Raw genomic sequence first — 21,650 nt, forward strand, 5'->3', positions numbered from 1 at the left:
GGAAGGCAGAGATGAGGGCGTGGCCCACTCACACAGCCTTATCCCTCTCGTGCTGCCCGTGAGGGACATGCCTGGAGAAGACCCTGTGGTCCTGGTGACAGGACACCCTGAACGCAAAGAGCTGAGTTCTCCCAGGCTTAGGATGGAGGGTCTGGCTCTGTGTGCGTGTGTGCGGCGTCTCAATCAGCAGACCTAGGGGCCCATAGTCACCTGGACTGGCTGCTGATCTTTCCCCAGGCTCTGCATCCTGTCCACCCATCCTTCCTTGGTCTGTGTTCAAGCTTCCAGATACAAGTGGCCCTCAGAGGAACCCTGGGCTTCCCAGGTGTCTCATTGCTAAAGAATCCGCCTGCCAGTGCAGGAGATGCAGGTTAGATCATGGGTTGGGAAGATTCCCCTGGAATAGGAAATGGCAACCCACTCCAGTATTCTCGCCTGGGAAATCCCATGGACAGAGGAGCCCGGCAGCTACAGCCCATTGGGTTGCAGAGAGTCCGACGTGATCGGGTACACACAGTTATATTCTAGTACTGTTATTTGCAGAAATGGACAGTCGAGTGGACTCGGAGGCCTGAGTCTGGCTGTTCCATACCATTCTCACATGCAGCTTTCTTTCAGAACAAGCTCCCCTGTTCTTTCCAGTGATGTTCTGTTGCTGGGATTGTCAGTGTGGCTCCTCATTTCCCGTTCTCTGCCTCCACATTGGCTGAGACTCAATATGAGCACTGAGTCCTCCCCAGAGTGTCTCCTGTGGATGACCCTGGGCTGTGAAATGTGATTTCTGCTGGGCTCCCCTGGACTCTGGTGGCCCTGGGCAGGTTCCCTGCTCTGGTTTCCTCTGGGTGACATTTTGTGCCCAAGCTTAAGAGACTCTGTGTCTTCCTCCTCAGTCTTCCCCCTCCCAGCTCCAGGTTTCAGATGGAGCAATGTGAGTGAGTGACTGAATGGAAAGTGAATACTGACGTCTCCTCTGTCACCTTACTCCTTTCCCTCAGGGCCTCTGCCCCCCTTTTCCTTCCCCGGTTGTCTTTTCAAAGAGGGAAAATCCCACACGGGAAGCAGCTGTTACAGCCCCTGCTGGAGAAGTCCCAAGCCCTGGGAAGTCTACAGCCTCAGTGTGGGTGCATTTTGTTTGCTGATAGTAGAATGTTCTTCCTGTGGTGGGCAAGGGATTTCATTTCAAGTAACTCTGATATTGAGCATCAGCCTCTAGGTCCTAGAAACGTCAGGCATGGCCTCTCAGAAATGAGAGCAGCAACTTCCAGTGTAATGGGAGTCATTTTTACCCTTTCTGGCAAACATACACGGACTTCTGTTGTGAATCAGGGAGTAGGCTCTGAGCAGAAATAAGATGTGGGGCTCAGGTGGGAGAGAAGAGGTGGTCATTAGGATGACCCTTAGGTCAGGGGTTGGGGACTGGATAGAACCACCCTCTGAAAGAGCTAGGTAACAGGGAGAGGAGGAGATTTGACAGGTAGGAAGTGAGTTCTAGTAAAAATATTGGACTTCAAAGGACAAGGACACAAAACCCAATACAAAATGCTGCGAATTTCCAGTCATAAGGAGTAGTGAGGCATACCGATGTTTGTTTCTAATGCCCAAATTGTGGTTTGAAATAATGATTTTCTACCCACAGAAACCAGGGCTTCTTGGAGAAATGGCTTGAGTAATGTCCAGGAGTGGGCCAGGAAGTGTGTGTATTCACCCTGAAATATCCTGTCACACCAGATGGTGAGCAAGGTCTCCAAATGACAAGGATCTTAGGATCATGTCCAAAGGACTCAGGAGCTCAGTGGTGAAGTGTGGCATTTCTGCTAAGTCACACCTGTTCTCCAGCATCTGTGAATACGGTTTAGCTCCCTCACTGGCAAGTGAGGGAGCTTCACTCAAGATGACACGCTTTCGCAGCAGGTAGCTCATGTGAAATGTGTGTCAAGCAGGAATGTGAAGGCCCAGCCTCCTTGCCTCCTTTTAGGATAACATGGAAGGGTATCTTGAGGATCAGCTGAGACCTCAGTTGCAACCCCATGACTGCTAAGCTTCTCCTATTGCCCAGTTCTGCCTCACTTGCTCCCTTCCAGGTGTGAATCCTCCCCAGAGCACTCCTCAACAAACCCTGGCATACAGATCTGTCTCAAAGTGTGTTTCCAGGGGACTGATCTAGGACCCTTGGCCAGGCCAAGGTAGGACAATCTGATTTTCGGTAAGTTCTTCAGTTACCTATTGCTGGGGGACAAACCACCCTAAGACCTCGTGGTAAAATCATCAGGTCTTGTGGTGATACGTTCTATGAAGCAGCTCTGAGCACTGAATTAGCCACCTCTGAAGAGTTGCTTCTCAGGCAAATGCAGGATTAGACTCCTGGGAACCGCTGATCACAACATTTTCACTAAGTGATAAAAAGGCAATCTTATTTTATGTTTCTTTTTGCTTAAAAGCACTTTATTTAATACACTCCGTTGATTCAGTGTCATTGAACTCATGGCCAGCAGCAGTGTCGTTCATACCTGTGTGGAGGTGACCTGACCCATCTGTTTTCTCTGCAGTGTCCATCCCAGGCTGGAGCCCTCAGGGGCCCTGACAGCACTCCAGCCATATGGGTGGAGCCTTTTGAGACAGTGAAATCACCAACAATCGCACAGAAATGCAAAAATATGGCAGTGAGTAGACTAGGAGTAGGACAGCTGTTTATAATATGAGAGCTGAAACAAGAACGCCCAGCAACATCTTTGGTGTCTTCAACTAAGAACATCACTTGCACTGTATCTGCTACAAAATGTCCCGTCATTTTCATTTTTTTCCTCTTACTTTTTTGAGAAATTTTCTGATACTGTACTTTGATCTTCTTGTCTTCATGTTTCTCTGATGTTCATTGAGCTTTTTAGATCTCTGGAGTTACAGCTTTTATCACTTTTGGAGAGTATTTGCTATTTTTTCTTACAATATTTTTGTCTCTTCTGTCTTGAAACACTTTGGAAGTTCGGTGACCCATATATTAGTCCCCAGCTCACAGTGCTCTGTTTCTTTATGCTTTCTTACTGGTGTTTCATTTGAGATTTTTTTTTTAATTGTCATGCCCTTGATTTCGTTAATGGCTCCTTCTAAATGTTTATTATGGTGTTAATCCCATCAGAGTGTATGTTTTTCACCTCACACATGCAGGCTTTTATATCTAGAGTTTGATGGAGTCCCCTTACATCTTTAGCATGTCTACCTAATGTTTGAGTGTGTATGTAGGCCTCAGTCCTAGTGGCTGTTTTACTATTCTTGCCTGTGCATTTAACGTTTGGGTCACTTCTGGGTTTGTTGTGATTGATTGACTATTGCCTTGATGGGTTGTATTTTCTTGCTCCTTGAGTGGTGAGTATTAGGTGATTAGATACCAGACATTGTGACCTTTTCCTGGTGTTTGATATTTTCCTAGAAATATTCTTGGGCTTTATTTTGGGATGCAGTTAAATTCCTTGGAAATTCTCCCCACTGTCTGTCTGCAGGGCAGCCTTGAAACTGTCTCAGGCAGTCAGCAGAGGCAGTGGAGGGCTCACTCACTCAATCAGCAGTCGTCTTTTGTGGCCTGGTGTCCAGTGTCTTGAAAAGGGTTGTTTCATATTTTTGTCATTTTTTGGCTTTTTGAGGCAGGAAGGGCAATGCCTATTGGTCTCTCTTGGCCATAGGAGAGTTCACAGAAGCATTTAGTAGTATTCTTTAAGGATTAAACATATGCTTAAGTTGCTTCCCTTTTTTCATTTTGTAATATGTTTTTTCTCTTGTTTTCTAAAATGTTGTCTCTTATTGGGCTTTTCAAAGAACAGAGTTCAGATTGTGTCAGTCTTCTCTGTAATTTTTCTCTATTTAATTTTTTCCTGTTCCTGTTTTTCATTATTTCCTCCTTTCTCCCAAACTTTTTCATTGAGTTTACTCTATGGTTCTTTCCCCATTTTTAGTTGAGTTAGCTCATTTGTTATCAGTTGTCTTTGTTTTCTGATATAGTCATGGCTATAAATTCCTTTCTTGGACTACTATGGCTGTATCACATGCAATTTCATAGGTAATGCTTTCCTTGGTATGGATCCTCAAAATGTCAAATTTCCCTCATGATTTCCTAATTTTTTAAAAAATAATTTCCTAATTTTTAAAGGAGGACCATTATCTAGAGTTTTGGCTTTGTTTCAGGAAGAGTATTTTTTTTTTTTCAAGTTGATTTTTATGTTATTGATGTGTGGCTCATGAACAGAATCAACACATTGATTCCTTGAGATTATTGATTTTCTTGAGGGCCTTGATTCTGAAAGTTCTCTATGTGTTCAATAAGAATGAGAGTTCTCTGTTGGTAGTTGTAAAATTCATCATGGTGCAGTTAGGTCTAGGTGATGAGTTGGGAGAGTCAAATAGTCTATATATTTGCTTAATTTTGCCTATGTATGTTGTCAGCTTCCCAAGAGTAGTATATAAGAAGCCCCAGTTCCCATAAGTTGGTCTCATATGCTTTACCTTTTAAAGGCTTGTCGTTGCATCCTCCTCTTCATGTCTTGTTCTTACTGTAATTCCCGTTGCCCCTTATACAACCTTTGCCTGAAATGCTTCATCTAATAACCAAATTGTTACTCCTAGCTTTTTTTTTTTTTCTTCTTGCACCAGTGTGACTTGGCATTTCCCTTTCTATTCCTTTATTTTCCATGTGTCTGCATCTCTTTGTATAAGTTTGTCTCTTCAGAGAGTCTATTTCTGGACCTTGCGTTTTCCTCCAATATGAAAGTCCTTTTGTTGTCTGGTATGTTTTACTCATTCACATGTATTGCAGATGCTACTATATGCAGACTCAAAACTGCTGTTTCCCCCTGTATTTTCTATTTACCATACTTTCTTCTTCTTCTTTTTTTTAATCTTTAAATCATTCATTGGGCAGATTGCTTTTCTTTTCTTTCTTTTTTTAAAGGGTTCCTGTGGTTATATCACGCTGAGGGATAGAATCCAGAATATCTCTAAGGCGAAGAACTCAATTATATGTTCAGGAGTCTTAAGAACACGAGTTAGAATAGGTCTTTGTTGAATAAGCTGGAGGGGAAGATCTTGGAGGAGCCTGTCTGGGATTCGTACCCGGGTCTGGCCATGTGATCCCGCCAGCAGGAGGGCAGGCGCGGAGCCTCCGCGAGGGGGCGCTGCAGAGCGCAGAGGCGAGCAGAAGCGTCCATGGCGGCCCCAGGTGGCCCCCGCTGTGGCGGCGGCTCCTTGGGCCTCCTGGTCTGGCTCCTTGTCTTTCAGCCTCTTCTCGGTGAGGCCCGGGTGGGCAGGAATGAGAGGAGACTGGTCTTGGGCTCCTCGTCTGGGGTGGGGGTGGGTCATGGGATTCGGCGGGTGGGTCATGGGGGATGGGAGGTGGGGTTTGAGGGTGAGCCGGGTGCCATGCCAAGAGCCCAGGGATGGGTGGGGTGCATTCTGGTCAGCTCCTCTTCGCATTGTTCTTTCATCTTCCCCAGGTGAGGGTGACGGACCCAAGCAGGCTTCTACAATGAGCCCCACGTTGCAGGGGGCCCCCTCAACTTCAGGACACTCGAAACCCGTGAATGTTTCAGCACACGCGGTATCTCCCGTGCCTCCCATAACTCCAGTGGGGGCGACTTGGAAACCTGCACAGACTCCTGCTTTTGAACCGCTGCCTCCTGAAGGTACCGCTTCTGTGCAGGACGGCATAGGCCTGCCTGGGATCCCCTGAGGCATACTGCCTGGCTGCCGGGGTGCTGAAGGGTCAGGCTGTCCTGGCAGAATTGAGAGCAAGCCTGCCTCTGCCCTGAAGCGGGGTGGACGTGGCGTCGGTGATGTTAGAGGAGGTGGAGGAGGTGGACGTGGCGGACGCTGTGGCGGTGTTAGAAGGTGGGCAGCAGCTTCACCTCCAGTCCTTCTTTTTACTGAGCCCAGGAACATGTGGCCATCGGGTTATGAGGATAGTTGGCGGAGTGCCAGCCCCAGAGAGAAAGTGGCCTTGGCAGGTGAGCCTGCAGATCAACAATGTCCACAAATGCGGAGGTACCCTCATTGCGCCACGTTGGGTGCTGACGGCAGCTCACTGTGTAAGTGGGTAAGTTTCAGGGTGGTGGGCTTGGGCTGCCTTGACAAGGAGCCAGGCCTGCCCCCTACCTGAGCCCCTACCCAGTCTCTCTGTTCTTTACCTTAAAATGAGGCCACAGCCTCGAGTTTGTATTCACTCTGAGTGAAAGATGAGTCTTGGATTTCTACCAAGATCCCGGGTGCTGTTCTGTGGTCCTGGGACCTCACTCGGAGAATCACTGACTCCAGTGGTTAGGGATGAGGAGGGGATGTGGTTTAGAGGGAGGAAAAGGCTGATGGCTGGTGGGAGATGGGAACAGGCTGGGAAGAACCTGGAAGGGATGGAGGGGAGTGTGGCCCCTCCAGCATCCCTGTGAGGGGCTTGTTGTCTTCCCACAGCTATGAGGAATATACAGTGCGGCTAGGAGACACATTGTTACAGTCGAATTCCCCAAATGCAGTGGTCATTCCAGTTGAAGACGTCATTTGCTATAGCTACTATAATTCTCACACTATGAGGCATGACATCGCCCTTGCTCTGCTGGCCCTCTCTGTGAATTATTCTGCGTACATCCAGCCAGTGTGCCTCCCTGGAGAGGATTTTGAAGTGAAAGCTGGGACACTGTGCTGGGCGACTGGATGGGGCCGAACTTTACAATTTGGTGAGACTGGCTGGCAGGATCTGAGGGGGGATGTCTGGTGCCCTGGGGTTGGCCTGCAGGCTGAAGGGAGCCCATGGGCACTGCCTGTCTCAGAGTCTGTGACCCTGCCCTGTACAGACACCCATCACTGCTATTGCTGATACTCAAGAGTGACGACACTTGCTTTTGTATCAGGCCTTGGAAGAAGCCTTGTCTCTTTGTGTCCTGAAACGTTCCTCCTTCTGACTTGGCTTTGCTTGTTACCTTGTCTGCTCCCCATGTCAGCAGTTGGCCTCAGGTCCTTCTGTGTTAAATGGGACAAAAGTCACTGTCCTTCCTTTTCTAAGAGGAAAAGACTGTGAATGCCCTGATCAAGACCCACTGTGGGATCTGGGGGACCCTGCCCTGTCCTACTCATACAGATCCACTTATTACTGAATGTCTCTCTGTAGAGCCATCACAATCACCTACTCTTCAGGAGACTGAGCAACTCATTCTTCACTACACGAAATGTAGTAGGATGGTCAAGAAACAGACAAATCCATTTCCCAAGGTAGTTGGTAAAGGAATGATCTGTGGTTATCATGAAAACAGTGGAGGTCCCTGCAAGGTGAGTTGATGGGTCCCTTGTCATTTCTGTATTGAGGCTGTGCAGTTTACTCATTCCTCAGTAGCAGGGCCTGGGTTATTTCCTACCTCCTCTTTCAGCCTTTACTTAAGGAGATTCAGGGGAGAACCCCTCAAGACACCTCTAGCAAGCCTGGCCTGTTCCTCCAATAGGGAGCAGCTGTCCCATCCTGGGGGTGTTGCCAAGGTGTGGTGAAGTTGGGGGTGATGATGATCATGTAGTTCCTATAACTGAGTTCTTTCTATTTGCACTTCCTGTGCCAGTTAGCTCAGTCATCCAGCTCACAACGTTGCCACGTAGACATTATACGTCTTATTATACAGATGTGGTACCTGCAAAGACATAAGTTCCAGGTCCCCCTGGGAGTGCCTGTAGGAGCCCTGGGCCCACAGCCTCCCCTGTGACCTGAGCAGCCTTCCTGATCAGGGGACAGGTCTCAGAGGATGAGGGTCTGGATTCTGGCAAGAGGAGAACATCACTGGTGGGAGAGGGAGCAGTGAGTCCGAGGCTCCAGGTCTGAAGCACTGGGCATGTTTCGGGAATGGGTTTCAGGTCTGGAGCAATGAGGAGGCCGGTGTGGCCAGAGTAGGGGCTGGAGTCAGAATGTGTGGGCTGTGGGGCTGTGTTTTTTGGTCCTGTCCAGGCAGGCCTGTGGGCCACCAGAACAGTGTTGGGGAACATCAAGCAGTGTACCTCACTCCTTGATGTGCAGTGTGTGTGTGAGCTGGGGGTTTTGCAAGTCTGGATGTGTTTGGAGAGAGGGGCCACTGGTAGAGGAGGTAGGTGAATGTGTCGAGTTGGGACTGGGAGAGATTTCAGGGTAGAGGACTCTGGAGGACTCTGGAGCCCCCCTTGCTGGAATGATAGAGAATTTCACAGCTGGGAAGGTCCAGGACTGACCAGTGGAATAGACTCTGGCCTTAGAGCCTGAGAAAGGCTCTGGAAGCTACTCACAGTACTAGGGGATGCCCATTTAGTTGCTGGGTGGTGGGAGATTTGGAGAGAGGCAGGGGCAGAGGAGGGTTACAGGCACTGAAGAATTTGCACATATCCCGGCAGGACTGATGTTCAGGGCTTCCTGGCCTTATAGCTCCTGTAGGTTCCTGAGCACCTGGGAAGGAATAGTGTTTCTCAGATGATGGTAAAGTGTTCAGCTCTCAAATGTCATTCAAGGAATCCTGGGCCTGGTGGGTCCCTGAGGAAAGACCTTGGTGCCTGTCTTCCCAGGACCTTGCGAACTATCAGCCCATTCCGATGATGATCCCTCTTCATTCCTGTGTTTCTTTGTCTCTTTTTTTTCTCCAGGGAGATTCTGGGGGTCCCCTGGTCTGTCAGTTTAATGACAAATGGATCCAGATGGGGATTGTGAGCTGGGGTGTTCACTGTGCTTTGAAAGAAGTGCCTGTAATTTACACAGACATTAGATTCTACAAGGATTGGGTTTATCGTACAATGAATCAGGCTTCTATTCTGGATTCAGGAGGATTCTTTATCCCACTGGTGTGTCTGGTGTTGGCCCTGAGCACCGTGGTGACCCTGTGATCACCCTGGTCCACTCCCCCTCCTGTTTCTGAGTCTCACGCTAGTACTGCCTCTTCCCTCCCATTCCTACTCAGTGCTGTTTCCTCAAATCCATTTGGGATCCACTGGACCTGTGGAGATCCACATGACAGAGAGTTGGCAGCGGTAATGAACTCTGGAAGTTTCCCAGCCCCACTACTTCAGGAACCTTCCTCATTCATGCTACACCATGGCCGCACTTTGTCTGCTGGGAAGGAGTGGGTGAAAACATCCCAGCTGGATGGACAGTGACCTGCCAAGGTGATGCTTCAGGATGCTTCATCCACATCTTGGAGAACATCTTCACATCATCCCTAGCAGCAGCATTGTCTGACACTTTATCATATCAGTAAACATGGTGATTGTTGGGAGAGAACGAGGCCTCACCACGTCCGCATGTGACTCAGTAGTCTGGGTTGGCGAAAGGTCCCCTGCTTCCCGATGTAGATCCATCCAGCTTCTGCCACACAAGCCTTCCTGGGGCAACTCAGTCTTGGAACCCTCTTCCCAGTGCTCCAGTGGCCACATCCAGGCTCACCCCAAGTTGTGTTGAGACATTAAGGAGGGTGGAGATTTCTGATGTCAACTCAATAAATGCTTAGTCTCTTATGTGTTGTGAAGCTCTGCTCTTCTGAAGGTTGTGGGGTTGCATATAACATGCTATAGAGAACTAGTTTCCCATTTAGCTGAGGGACCTTTCATGGTGTCCATTACTCTCTAGAAAATGGGAGATGAGGAGCCTGTCTACCAGGATGGAAGTCTGATGGTGTCTTAGGCAGTGGGTCCAGCGGCCTCTGTTAGGCATTAGTGCTCCTCTTGTAGGCGTCAGCATCGCTCCAAGTGGGGCTGTTGGAACTGAGGTTGGACGGGAGCCTGGAGGCAGGAAGGCAGAGATGAGGGCGTGGCCCACTCACACAGCCTTGTACCTCTCATGCTGCCTGTGAGGGACATGCCTGGAGAAGACCCTGTGGTCCTGGTGACAGGACACCCTGAACGCAAAGAGCTGAGTTCTCCCAGGCTTAGGATGGAGGGTCTGGCTCTGTGTGCGTGTGTGCGGCATCTCAATCAGCAGACCTAGGGGCCCATAGTCACCTGGACTGGCTGCTGATCTTTCCCCAGGCTCTGCATCCTGTCCACCCATCCTTCCTTGGTCTGTGTTCAAGCTTCCAGATATAAGTGGACCTCAGAGGAACCCTGGGCTTCCCAGGTGTCTCATTGCTAAAGAATCCGCCTGCCAGTGCAGGAGATGCAGGTTAGATCATGGGTTGGGAAGATTCCCCTGGAGTAGGAAATGGCAACCCACTCCAGTATTCTTGCCTGGGAAATCCCATGGACAGAGGAGCCTGGCAGCTACAGCCCATTGGGTTGCAGAGAGTCCGACGTGATCGGGTACACACAGTTATATTCTAGTACTGTTATTTGCAGAAATGGACAGTCGAGTGGACTCGGAGGTCTGAGTCTGGCTGTTCCATACCATTCTCACATGCAGCTTTCTTTCAGAACAAGCTCCCCTGTTCTTTCCAGTGACGTTCTGTTGCTGGGATTGTCAGTGTGGCTCCTCATTTCCCATTCTCTGCCTCCACATTGGCTGAGACTCAATATGAGCACTGGGTCCTCCCCAGAGTGTCTCCTGTGGACGACTGTGGGCTGTGAAATGTGGTTTCTCCTGGGCTCCCCTGACTCTGGTGGCCCTGGGCAGGTTCCCTGCTCTGGTTTCCTCTGGGTGACATTTTGTGCCCAAGCTTAAGAGACTCTGTGTCTTCCTCCTCAGTCTTCCCCCTCCCAGCTCCAGGTTTCAGATGGAGCAATGTGAGTGAGTGAGTGAATGGAAAGTGAATACTGACGTCTCCTCTGTCACCTTACTCCTTTCCCTCAGGGCCTCTGCCCCCCTTTTCCTTCCCCGGTTGTCTTTTCAAAGAGGGAAAATCCCACATGGGAAGCAGCTGTTACAGCCCCTGCTGGAGGAGAAGTCCCAAGCCCTGGGAAGTCTACAGCCTCAGTGTGGGTGCACTTTGTTTGCTGATAGTAGAATGTTCTTCCTGTGGTGTGCAAGGGATTTCATTTCAAGTAACTCCGATATTGAGCATCAGCCTCTAGGTCCTAGAAACGTCAGGCATGGCCTCTCAGAAATGAGAGCAGCAACTTCCAGTGTAATGGGAGTCATTTTTACCCTTTTTGGCAAACATACACGGACTTTCTGTTGTGAATCAGGGAGTAGGCTCTGAGCAGAAATAAGATGTGGGGCTCAGGTGGGAGGGAAGAGGTGGTCATTAGGATGACCCTTAGGTCAGGGGTTGGGGACTGGATAGAACCACCTTCTGAAAGAGCTTGCTCATTGGAAGAAAAGCTATGACCAACCTAGACAGCATATTAAAGAGCAGAGGCAGTAATTTGCCAACAGCAGTCTGTCGAGTCAGAGCTATGGTTTTTCCAGTAGTCATGTATGGATGTGAGAGCTGGACTATAAAGAAAGCTGAGCACCAAAGAATTGATGCTTTTGAACTGTGGTGTTGGAGAAGACTCTTGAGAGTCCCTTGGACTGCAAGGAGATCCAACCAGTCCATCCTAAAGGAAATCAGTCCTGAATATTCATTGGAAGGACTGGTGCTGAACCTGAAACTCCAATACTTTGGCCCCCTGATGCAAAGAATTGACTCCCTGGAAAAGACCTTGATACTGGGGAAGATTGAAGGCAGGAGGAGAAGGGTGGAGAGAAGATGAGATGGTAGGATGGCATCACCAACTTAATGGACATGAGTTTGAGCAAGCTCCAGGAGTTGGTGATGGACAGGAAAGCCTGGCGTGCTGCAGTCCATGGGGTTGCAAAGAGTTGGACACGACTGAGCAAGTAAGCTGAACTGAACTGAAAGAGCTAGATAGCACAAGAAGAGGAGGAATTGACAGGTAGGAAATGAGTTCTAGTAAAAATATTGGACTTCAAAGGACAAGGACACAAAACCCAATACAAAATGCTGCGAATTTCCAGTCGTAAGGAGTAGTGAGGCATGCCAATGTTTGTTTCTAATGCCCAAATTGTGGTTTGAAATAATAATTTTCTACCCACAGAAACCAGGGCTTCTTGGAGAAATGGCTTGAGTAATGTCCAGGAGTGGGCCAGGAAGTGTGTGTATTCACCCTGAAATATCCTGTCACACCAGATGGTGAGCAAGGTCTCCAAATGACAAGGATCTTAGGATCATGTCCAAAGGACTCAGGAGCTCAGTGGTGAAGTGTGGCATTTCTGCTAAGTCACACCTGTTCTCCAGCATCTGTGAATACGGTTTAGCTCCCTCACTGGCAAGTGAGGGAGCTTCACTCAAGATGACACGCTTTCGCAGCAGGTAGCTCATGTGAAATGTGTGTCAAGCAGGAATGTGAAGGCCCAGCCTCCTTGCCTCCTTTTAGGATAACATGGAAGGGTATCTTGAGGATCAGCTGAGACCTCAGTTGCAATCCCATGACTGCTAAGCTTCTCCTATTGCCCAGTTCTGCCTCACTTGCTCCCTTCCAGGTGTGAATCCTCCCCAGAGCACTCCTCAACAAACCCTGGCATACAGATCTGTCTCAAAGTGTATTTCCAGGGGACTGATCTAGGACCCTTGGCCAGGCCAAGGTAGGACAATCTGATTTTCGGTAAGTGTTTTACTTACATATTGCTGGGGCACAAACCACCCTAAGACCTCATGGCCAAAATCGTCAGGTTTCTTGTGGTGATACGTTCTATGAAGCAGCTCTGAGCGCTGAATTAGCCACCTCTGAAGAGTTGCTTCTCAGGCAAATGCAGGATTAGACTTCTGGGAACCTCTGATCACAGCATTTTCACTGAGTGATAAATATGCGACCTTATTTTATGTTTCTTTTTGCTTAAAAGCACTTTATTTAATACACTCCATTGATTCAGTGTCATCGAACTTGTGGCCAGCAGCAGTGTAGATCATACCTGTGTGGAGGTGACCTGACCCATCTGTTTTCTCTGCAGTGTCCATCCCAGGCTGGAGCCCTCAGGGGCCCTGACAGCACTCCAGTGATATGGGCAGGGCCTTTTCAAACAGTGACATCACCAGCCAATAGCACAGAAATGCAAAAATATGGTCCTGAGTAGTCTAGGATTCGGACATCTCTTTACCGTATGAGAGCTGAAACAATGCCCAGCAACATCTTCGGTGACTTCAACTGAAGGACATTGCTTCCACTGTTTCTGTGTCCTGTCATTTTTATCTTTTTCCTCTTACTTTTTCATTTGTTTTGAGCAATTTGCTTAATCGTACATTGACCTTCTTGTCTTCATGTTTCTTTTTTTTTCGTGTTCAGGGAGCATGTTGTAAGCTCTCTGGAGTTATGGTTCTCACCAGATTGGAAAATATGTAGCATTATTTCTTTGACTACTTTTGATCCTTCTGCCCTGCTATACTTTGGAAGTTCAGTCACACATGTATTTGTCCCCAGCTTACAGTGCACTTTATGCTCTCGTTTCAGTGTTTCATTATGAAATTGTTTTTAATAAAATTGTCCATCTTTGAGTTGCCCAATCAGTTCTTCTAACCGTTTATTATAGTGTTATACCCATCATCAGTGTACCTTTTTCATCTTATACCTGCAAATTTTCATATCTAGAGTCTAACTGGACTCCTTTTACATCTTCAGCATGTCTACCTAAAGTTTAATTGTGTATGTAGGACTCGGTTCTAGTGGCTGTGCTACTGTTCTTGCCTGTGCATTTAACATTTGTGTCAGTTCTGGGTTAATTATGATTGTTTGATTAATCCCATGATAGGTGGCTTCTTGAATGTGGGTTTTAGGTGAGCAGATACCAGACATTGTGACCTTTACAATGGTGTTTGATATTTTCTTAGAAATATTCTTGGACTTTATTTTGGGATGCAGTCAAATTTCTTGGAAATTGATGTTCTCAGGTCTTGTTTTTACCTTTTTTAGCAGGCCTGGAGTGATTCTCAGTGTAGAGACTATTCCCTGTTGCTGAGGCAAGACCTTCCTAAATACCCCAGGGAATGTTCTGTGAGTCTTGAGTTTTTCCAGTCTGGCAGATGGACCAGGCACTATTCTTGGTCCCCTGTGGCCTGCAGGCATTCTGATTTGAATTTTCTCAAGAGGTTGTTTGTCTGGCTTCGGGTAGCTTCCCAGCCCAGCATTCAAGGGGATGCCCTCATTGATCTCTGGAGTTTCAGCTTCAGCATCAGTTCTTGCAATGAATATTCAGGACTGACCTCCTTTAGGATGGACTGGTTGGATCTCCTTGCAGTCCAAGGGACTCTCGAGAGTCTTCTCCAACACCACAGTTCAAAAGCATCAATTCTTTCGTGCTCAGCTTTCTTTATAGTCCAACTCTCAAATCCATACACAACTACTGGAAAAACCATAGCTTTGACTAGATGGATCTTTGTTGGCAAAGACATGTCTCTGCTTTTTAATATGCTGTCTGGGTTGGTCATAGCTTTTCTTCCAAGGAGCAAGCGTCTTTTAATTTCATGGCCACAGACACCATCTGCAGTATTTTGGAGCCCAAGAAAATAAAGTCTATCACTGTTTCCATTGTTTCTCCATCTGTTTACCATGAAGTGATGGGACCGGATGCCGTGATATTCATTTTTTAAATGTTGAGTTTTAAGTCAGTTTTTTCACTCTCCTCTTTCACTTTCATCAAGAGACTCTAGTTCCTCTTCACTTTCTGCCATAAGGGTGGTATCATCTGCGTATCTGAGGTTATTGATGTTTCTCCCGGCAGTCTTGATTCTAGCTTGTGCTTCATCCAGTCTGGCATTTTGCATGATGTACTCTGCCTATAAGTTAAGTAATCAGGATGACAATATATAGCCTTGACATACTCCTTTCACAATTTGGAACCAGTCTGTTGTTTCATGTCCAGTTCTAACTGTTGCTTCTTGACCTGCATACAAATTTCTCAAGAAGTAAGAAATAAGTAGGGTAAGGTGGTAAGGTGGTCTGGTTTTCCCATCTCTTTAAGAATGTTCCACAGTTTGTTGTGATCTACACAGCCAAAGGCTTTAGTGTAGTCAATGAAGGAGAAGTAGATGTTTTTCTGGAATTCTCTTGCTTTTTCTATGATCCAACAGATGTTGGCAATTTGATCTCTGGTTCCTCTGCCTTTTCTAAATCCAGCTTGACCATCTGGAAGTTCACTGTGGCTGTATCATATACAATTTCACAGGTAATGCTTTCATTGGCATTGATCTCTAAAATGTCAAATTTCCTTCATGATTTCCTAATTTTTAAAGCTGTACCTTTATCTAGAGTTTTTGCTTTCTTTTCTTCAGGAATAGAGTATTTTTTAAAGTTGGTTTTAATGTTACTGATGTGTGGCTCATGAAGAGAAGGTGTATCACATTGGCTCCTTGGGATTATTGATTCTCCTTAGGGCCTTGATTCTGAAAGTTCCCTATGTGTTAAGTAAGAGTGTTCTCTCTCAGTAGTTGTAAAATTCATCATAGGGTTAGGTCTAGATGATGAGTTATGAGAGTCAAGTAGTCTATATTTTTGCTAATTTTGCCTACATAAATTGTCAGCTTCCTAAGAGGAGTGTATAAGAAGTCCCTGTTTCCCGTAAATTGGTCCCGTTTGCTTTCCGTTTTAAAGGCTGTCATTGTATCCTATCCTTTATGTCTTGGTCTTACTGTACATAACGCCCTGTGTCCCTTGTATCATTTTTGCTTTAAACGCTATGATCTAATGACCATGTTGCTATATCAGCTTTTGTTTGTTTTGCACCAGTGTGACCTGGCATTTCCCTTTCTATTCCTTTATTTCCCACGTGTGTGCATCTCTTTGTGTAAGTTTGTCTCTTCAGAGAGTCTATTTCTGGATCTTGGCTTTTCCTCCCATTTGAAAGTTACGTTGTCTGGTATGTTCAACTCATTCACCCTTACTGCAGATGCTACTATATTCAGGCTCAAAACTGCCATCTCTTCCGCACTTTCTATTTACCTTGTTTCTTTTGATTTTCTTCTACGTTTCATTGGACAGATTGCATCTGTGTGTTTGTTTTTCTTTTCTTTTTTAAAGGGCTCCTGTGTTTAGATCACGCTAAGGTATCTAACCCAGAATATCTCTCCTTTAAGATGGAAAATTAATCGTAAGTCAAGGGCCTTAAGAACACTACCAGAATAGATTAATGCGCATGGCTGAGGAAGAAGGAAGTGAAGATATTGGAGGAGCAGCCTTGGGGTTTGGCCCTAGCCCTGTGTTCCGGCAACCGGAGGCCAGGTGCGGAAATGGGGCGCCGCAGAGCGCGGAGGCGGTTAGAGGTGCCCTTGGCTTCGCCGAGCGACACCCGCAGGGGCGGAGGCTCCCTGCGCTTCCTGGTCCGGCTCCTGGTCCTTTGGCCTCAACTCAGGGAGACCACGGCAGGCAGGGATTGGACGGGATGGGCTAGTCTGCTTGCGCGGTGCTGAGGGTGGGGGTTGCTCACAGGGGGCGTGGGTAGGTATTGGGGACTGGGAGGTGGGGTTCCGGGGTGGGGGTTAGGAATTTGGGTTTGGAGATGAGACGGTTTCCTGGGAAGAAGCCGGTGATGAGGGTCCTTGCCGTGGCCAGCTGCTTCTCTAACTGGATTCTCATGTTCCCAGGTGAGGGTGCCAGACCCAAGGAGGATTGTGCAATGAGCATGGCAACCTCAGAGGCATCATCATCAGCTTCAGGGCACCTGAAATCCCTGCAGGTTCCAGTACCCGCCGTTGCCCCTGTGCCACCCACACCCACAGCGAAGGAGACCGTGGGATCCAGCCAGACCCCTGTATGGGAAGGGCTGCCTCCTCTAGGTACTGCCCCTGTACAGGGCTGTGCTTGCGCTTGGAGGCCACCTGGGATCATGTCCTGGCCCAGGGTGGGGGAGGAGGGGTGGGGTGGGTTGCGGGGTTATACCACTCTGGATAATTTGAGAGGAAACCTGGCTCTGCTTTGGGAGGCACGGGTGGGGGAGGTGGACTTGGAAGTGGTGTTGGTGTTGGAGGCGGTGGAGGAAGTGGAGGTGATGGAGAAGGTGGAATGGAGACAGCAGCTTCACCACAGTCCCCTTTACTGAGCCAAGGAGCCTGTGGCAGTCGGATTTTGGGGGTAATTGGTGGAAAGCCAGCCCCAGAAAGAAAGTGGCCCTGGCAGGTCAGCCTGCAGTTCAACGATCGCCACAGATGCGGAGGTTCCCTTAGTGCCCCACAGTGGGTGCTGACGGCAGCTCACTGTGTAGAACAGTAAGTATCTGGTGCAGTGGGCTTGGCCTGTTGCTTGGGTTACAGGAGACTGAGCCGTTCACATCCCCCTACCTGAGCTTTCCTTTCTTTACCTGATAATGAAGCCATAGCTCCTAATATGTGTTCACTCTGAGTGAAACATGAGTCTTGCATTTCTGACAAGATTCCGGGTGCTACTCTGTGGTCCTGGGACCTCACTGGGAGAATCACTGACTCCGGTGGTTAGGGGTGAGGAGGGGATGTGGTTTACAGGGAGAAAAAGGCTGATGGCTGGTATGGGAGATGGGAACAGTCTGGGAAGAACCTGGAAGGGGTGGAGGGGCATGTAGACTCTCCATCTCTGGGAAGGCATATTGTCTTCCCACCAGCTATCGAAACCTTACGGTGAAGATGGGAGCCACATATTTATATTCACGCTGCAAAACTACAGTGGATGTTCCAGTTAAACACATCAGTTCACATAAGGATTTTGATTGGAACCTTACCCCTAATGACATTGCCCTTCTTCAGCTGGCCCACTCTGTGAATTATTCTGCGTGCATTCAGCCAGTGTGTCTCCCTGAGAAGAACTTTGAAGTGAGACCTGGGACACAGTGCTGGATAACTGGATGGGGCCGAACTTTAGAATTTGGTGAGACTGGCTGGCAGGATCTGAGGGGGGAAGTCTGGTGCCCTGGGATTGGCCTGCAGGCTGAAGGGAGGGACAGGGAGGCTGGTTCTCTACAGGTGGCAAGGGAGGAGGTGGAGAGGAGGCTGCCTGGGAGTGACTGAAGTGTACAGGAGGGATTCCTCCTATTACGTTAGACCTGGGGGCATGGGTCCCGGTATGGTGGGTCCTCTCCAGGGCAGACTTCAGCTCCAGGATGATGAGCTGTCTGCCAGTCAGAGCTGTCCTGCTCTGGAATTACCTGCCAGGTGGGGAGGGAGCTTCTTGTGCCTGGGATGTAGGTCTAGCCAGAGCAGTCCTGGGAGGAGGCTGGGTTGGTACCCGTGGGCACTGCCTGTCCCGGAGTCTGTGACCCCGCCCTGTCCAGACACCTGTCCCTGCTATTGCTGATACTCAGAGTGACGACACTTGCTTTTGTATCAGGACTTGGAAGAAGCCTTGTCTCTTTGTGTCCTGAAACGTTCCTCCTTCTGACTTGGCTTTGCTTCTTTCTTCATCTGCTCCCTGTGTCAGCAGTTGGCCTCAGGTCCTTCTGTGTCAAATGGAACAGAACCCATTGTCCTTCCTTCTTTAAGAGGGAAGGAGTGTGAATGCCCTGATCAAGACCCACCGTGGGATCTGAATGACCCTGCCCTGTTCCACTCATGCAGATTCTGTTACTCCTGAATTGTCTCTTAGACCCAACTTCAGTGTCACCTAAACTTCAGGAAGCTGAGCAACTCATTATTTCCCTAAAGCAATGTGCTGAGATGGTCGAGAAAACATCAAATAAATCAGGAGATCAGGTTCAAAAAGGGATGGTCTGTGCCCAGAACATAAAGAGCGAAGGTCCCTGTAAGGTGAGTTGATGGGTCCCTTGCCACCTCTGTATTGAGATTGTCCCCTGAAAGTTTCCTCATTCCCTAGTAGCAGGGCCTGGGTTACCTCCCACCTTGTTTTTCAGCCTTTGCTTTAGGAGATTCAGTAGAGAACCCCTCAAGACATCTGCGAGCTGGCCTGGCCTGTTCCTCCAAGAGGGAGCAGCCCTCCCATCCTGGGGTGCTGCCAGGGTGCAGCAAAGTGGGGGTGATGACGATAATTTGAGTATATCCCTGCAGGACCAATGTCCAGGGCTTACTGGCCTTATAGCTCCTATGGGTTCCTGAGCACCTGGGATGGAGTAGTATTTCTCAGATGATGGTAAAATGTTCAGCTCTCAAATCTCATTCCCAGAAACCTGGGCCTGGGCAAGGACCTTGGTGCCTGTCTCCCCAGTACTTTCCTAGTTGGCAACCTGGTATGAAGATTGTCCCCTCCATTCTTTTGTTTCTTTTTTTTCCTCCAGAGAGATTCTGGAGGTCCCCTGGTCTGTCAGTTTCATAGATCATGGGTCCAGGTGGGGATTGTGAGCTAGGGTGATCGCTGTGGTTTGAAAGAAGTGCCTGCAGTGTACACAGATGTTAGTTTCTACATGGATTGGATCATTGCAAGAATGAGTCGAGCATCGGGTCTGGACTCTGGACTCCTTATTTTACTACTGTGTCTGTTGCTGCCTCTGGGCATCCTGGCAACCCTGTGATCACCCTGGCCCCTGCCATTCCTGTTTCTGAGTCTCACATTAGCCCTGCCTCTGAGATCCCACTCCTACTCAATACCCTGTCCTCAAATCCATTTGGGATCCACTGATCCTGTGGAGATCCATAAGACAGAGTGGCAGCAAGTGGAGACTGAAATTGTGCCTGCCTGCTGCTCCAGGAACCTGCCTCATCCAGGCCTATCTGTAGGCTGTGGTCTGCTTGCCAGGAAGGACTGGGTGAAACCATCCCAGCTGGATGGACAGGGACCTGCCCAGTGATGCGTCAGGATGCCGCACGAGTCTTGGAGAACATTTTTCCATTGTCGCCGGTGAAGCAGGGTTAGACCTGACACTTTATCAGACCAGTCCACCTGATGATTGTTGGGAGGGAGGAGGCCTCGTCATTTCCATCTCTGACTCACTTGTCTGGGTTGGGAGAAGGTCCTCCGCTTCCCAGTGCAGATCACTCTGTGAGCGTGCAGGCTCTGAGCCGCACAAACCCTCGTGGGTCAACTTGGAACCACCTTCCCAGTGCTGCAGTGGCGACATCTGCACTCACCACTCAGCATTTAGGAGAGTGGAAATTTCAGGTATGAAACTAATAAATGTTTGGAGAGTCTCTTGTATGTTCTGAAGCCATGCTCTCCTGAAGTTTGTGGTGTTACATATAGCATATTAGGAAACTAGTTTCCCATTTAACTGGGGGAGTTTTCATGGCATCCATTACTCTCTAAAAAGTGGGAGATGAGGAGCCTGTGTACTTGGTTACAAGTATGATGTGTTAGGCAGTGCAAACTGGAGCTTCTTATATGCTCCTCTCAGGAAGGTGACAAGTTATGTAGGCAAAATTAAGCAAAAACACAGAGGAGTTGCCTCTCACAATTTATCATCTAGACCTAACAGTGCTATGAAGAATTTTACAACTACCGACAGAGAACACTTATTCTTATTGAATGCTCAGGGAACTTGCAGAATAAAAGCCTAAGGAGGGACTTCCCTGGTGGTCCAATTTTAAGATTCTGCATTCCCAATGTGGCGGGAGTTGGGGGGGGGGGGGGAGCCTGTGTTTGTTCCCTGGTCAGTAACTAGATCCTATCTTTTTTTTTTTTTTAGTTTGAAGTTGTGACAATTTTTATTATAAAGGCAATAGCAGGACATTGTAAGATTTAGTTTTAACAGTAGATATAATTTAAAACAACACATTAAGAAATGGTAAGATAAAACATTAAGTAGAAAATGACTTGGATGAAGATAGGAGTGATTGGGTACTTTTATCTTTTGTATAGTAGTTTCTTTTTTCACTATTTTTTAAATTTTTTTATTACTTATAAAGTTTTACAGAAAGAATACCTCTGAGTATCATTATATTGGTGATGACAATTGAACAATACTCATAACTGTTCTTGAGTAACTAATAATTATTGAAGATTGTAATTATACAATATTGAGAAATACAGAACAAAATACAATTGTTGAAGGACAGTTGTTCTATAATATCGTGTTGGCCTCTGCCACACATCACCACGAATCAGCCACAGGTGTACACATGTCCCCTCCCTCCTGAACCCCGGGTCCCATCTCCCATCTCATCCCATCCCTCTAGGTTGTCACAGAGCACTGGGTTGAGCTCCCTGTGTCACACAGCCAATTCTCATTTGCTATCTGTTTTTCACATGGTGAGGTATGTGTTTCCATGCTGTTCTCTCAATTCGTCCCACTCTCTCCTTCCGCCACTGTGTCATAAACTATGGTATAACTTAAGTGAAGTGAAGTCACTCAATCGTGTCCAATTCTTGGCGACCCCATGGACTGTAGCCTACCAGGCTCCTCCATCCATGGAATTTTCCAGGCAAGAGTACTGGAGTGGGTTGCCATTTCCTTCTCCATAGATCCTATCTTTTGCAGCTAAAAAGATCATGTGTGCCACAACTAAACACAGCACAGTTAAATAAATTAAAAGAGCCTATGGAAAATCAGTAATCTCAGGGAATCTGTGTGATACACATTCTGTTCACGAGCCACATATCAATAATATTAAAATCAATTTTAAAAAATCCCATATTTCTGAAACAAAGTCAAAACCCTAGTGAACGGCCATCCTTTAAAAGGGAAATCACGAGGGAATTATAACGTTCCAGTTTCCCATAACTGGTCCCCTGTGCTTCACCTTTTAAAGGCTGTTTCTTATGTATCTTCTTATGTATCTAACTCCCTCTGTCCCTTACAGTCTTCTCTTTATGCTCTCATTTAATAATCAAATGTTAAAATGTTATCCCAGCTTTTTTTGTTTCTTTTGCACCACTGTGTCCTGGCATTCCGCTTTCTCTCTCTT

The 21,650-nt window shown here is 47.6% G+C and overlaps 2 protein-coding genes across 2 annotated transcripts; both read left to right on the forward strand.

The window, feature by feature from the left end:
- Positions 1 to 5,187: 5,187 nt before the first annotated feature.
- Positions 5,188 to 9,477, forward strand: LOC122683027 (serine protease 44-like). Its single transcript, XM_043886511.1, has 6 exons — positions 5,188 to 5,272; positions 5,478 to 5,666; positions 5,917 to 6,076; positions 6,445 to 6,707; positions 7,139 to 7,296; positions 8,931 to 9,477. The coding sequence occupies exons 1-6, from the start codon at positions 5,191 to 5,193 to the stop codon at positions 8,982 to 8,984; spliced, it is 906 nt and encodes a 301-aa protein (XP_043742446.1). The 5' UTR covers positions 5,188 to 5,190; the 3' UTR covers positions 8,985 to 9,477.
- Positions 9,478 to 16,420: 6,943 nt separating this feature from the next.
- Positions 16,421 to 19,156, forward strand: LOC122682694 (serine protease 44-like). Its single transcript, XM_043885697.1, has 5 exons — positions 16,421 to 16,667; positions 16,937 to 17,096; positions 17,465 to 17,727; positions 18,442 to 18,602; positions 19,088 to 19,156. Exons 1-5 carry the CDS (start codon positions 16,421 to 16,423, stop codon positions 19,154 to 19,156), a joined length of 900 nt encoding a protein of 299 aa, XP_043741632.1.
- Positions 19,157 to 21,650: the final 2,494 nt, after the last annotated feature.

This window comes from Cervus elaphus, chromosome 24 (assembly GCF_910594005.1).
Source record: "Cervus elaphus chromosome 24, mCerEla1.1, whole genome shotgun sequence".
Classification (NCBI taxonomy): Eukaryota; Metazoa; Chordata; class Mammalia; order Artiodactyla; family Cervidae; genus Cervus; species Cervus elaphus.

Coding starts and splice junctions, on each gene's coding strand:
- LOC122683027 (XM_043886511.1), top strand. CDS start 5,191: ATGGCGGCCCCAGGTGGCCCCCGCTGTGGCGGCGGCTCCTTGGGCCTC. Junction 5,667..5,916: donor TGAACCGCTGCCTCCTGAAG/GTACCGCTTCTG, acceptor TACTGAGCCCAG/GAACATGTGGCCATCGGGTT. Junction 6,077..6,444: donor GCAGCTCACTGTGTAAGTGG/GTAAGTTTCAGG, acceptor GTCTTCCCACAG/CTATGAGGAATATACAGTGC.
- LOC122682694 (XM_043885697.1), top strand. CDS start 16,421: ATGAGGGTCCTTGCCGTGGCCAGCTGCTTCTCTAACTGGATTCTCATG. Junction 17,097..17,464: donor GCAGCTCACTGTGTAGAACA/GTAAGTATCTGG, acceptor TCTTCCCACCAG/CTATCGAAACCTTACGGTGA. Junction 18,603..19,087: donor AGAGCGAAGGTCCCTGTAAG/GTGAGTTGATGG, acceptor TTTTTCCTCCAG/AGAGATTCTGGAGGTCCCCT.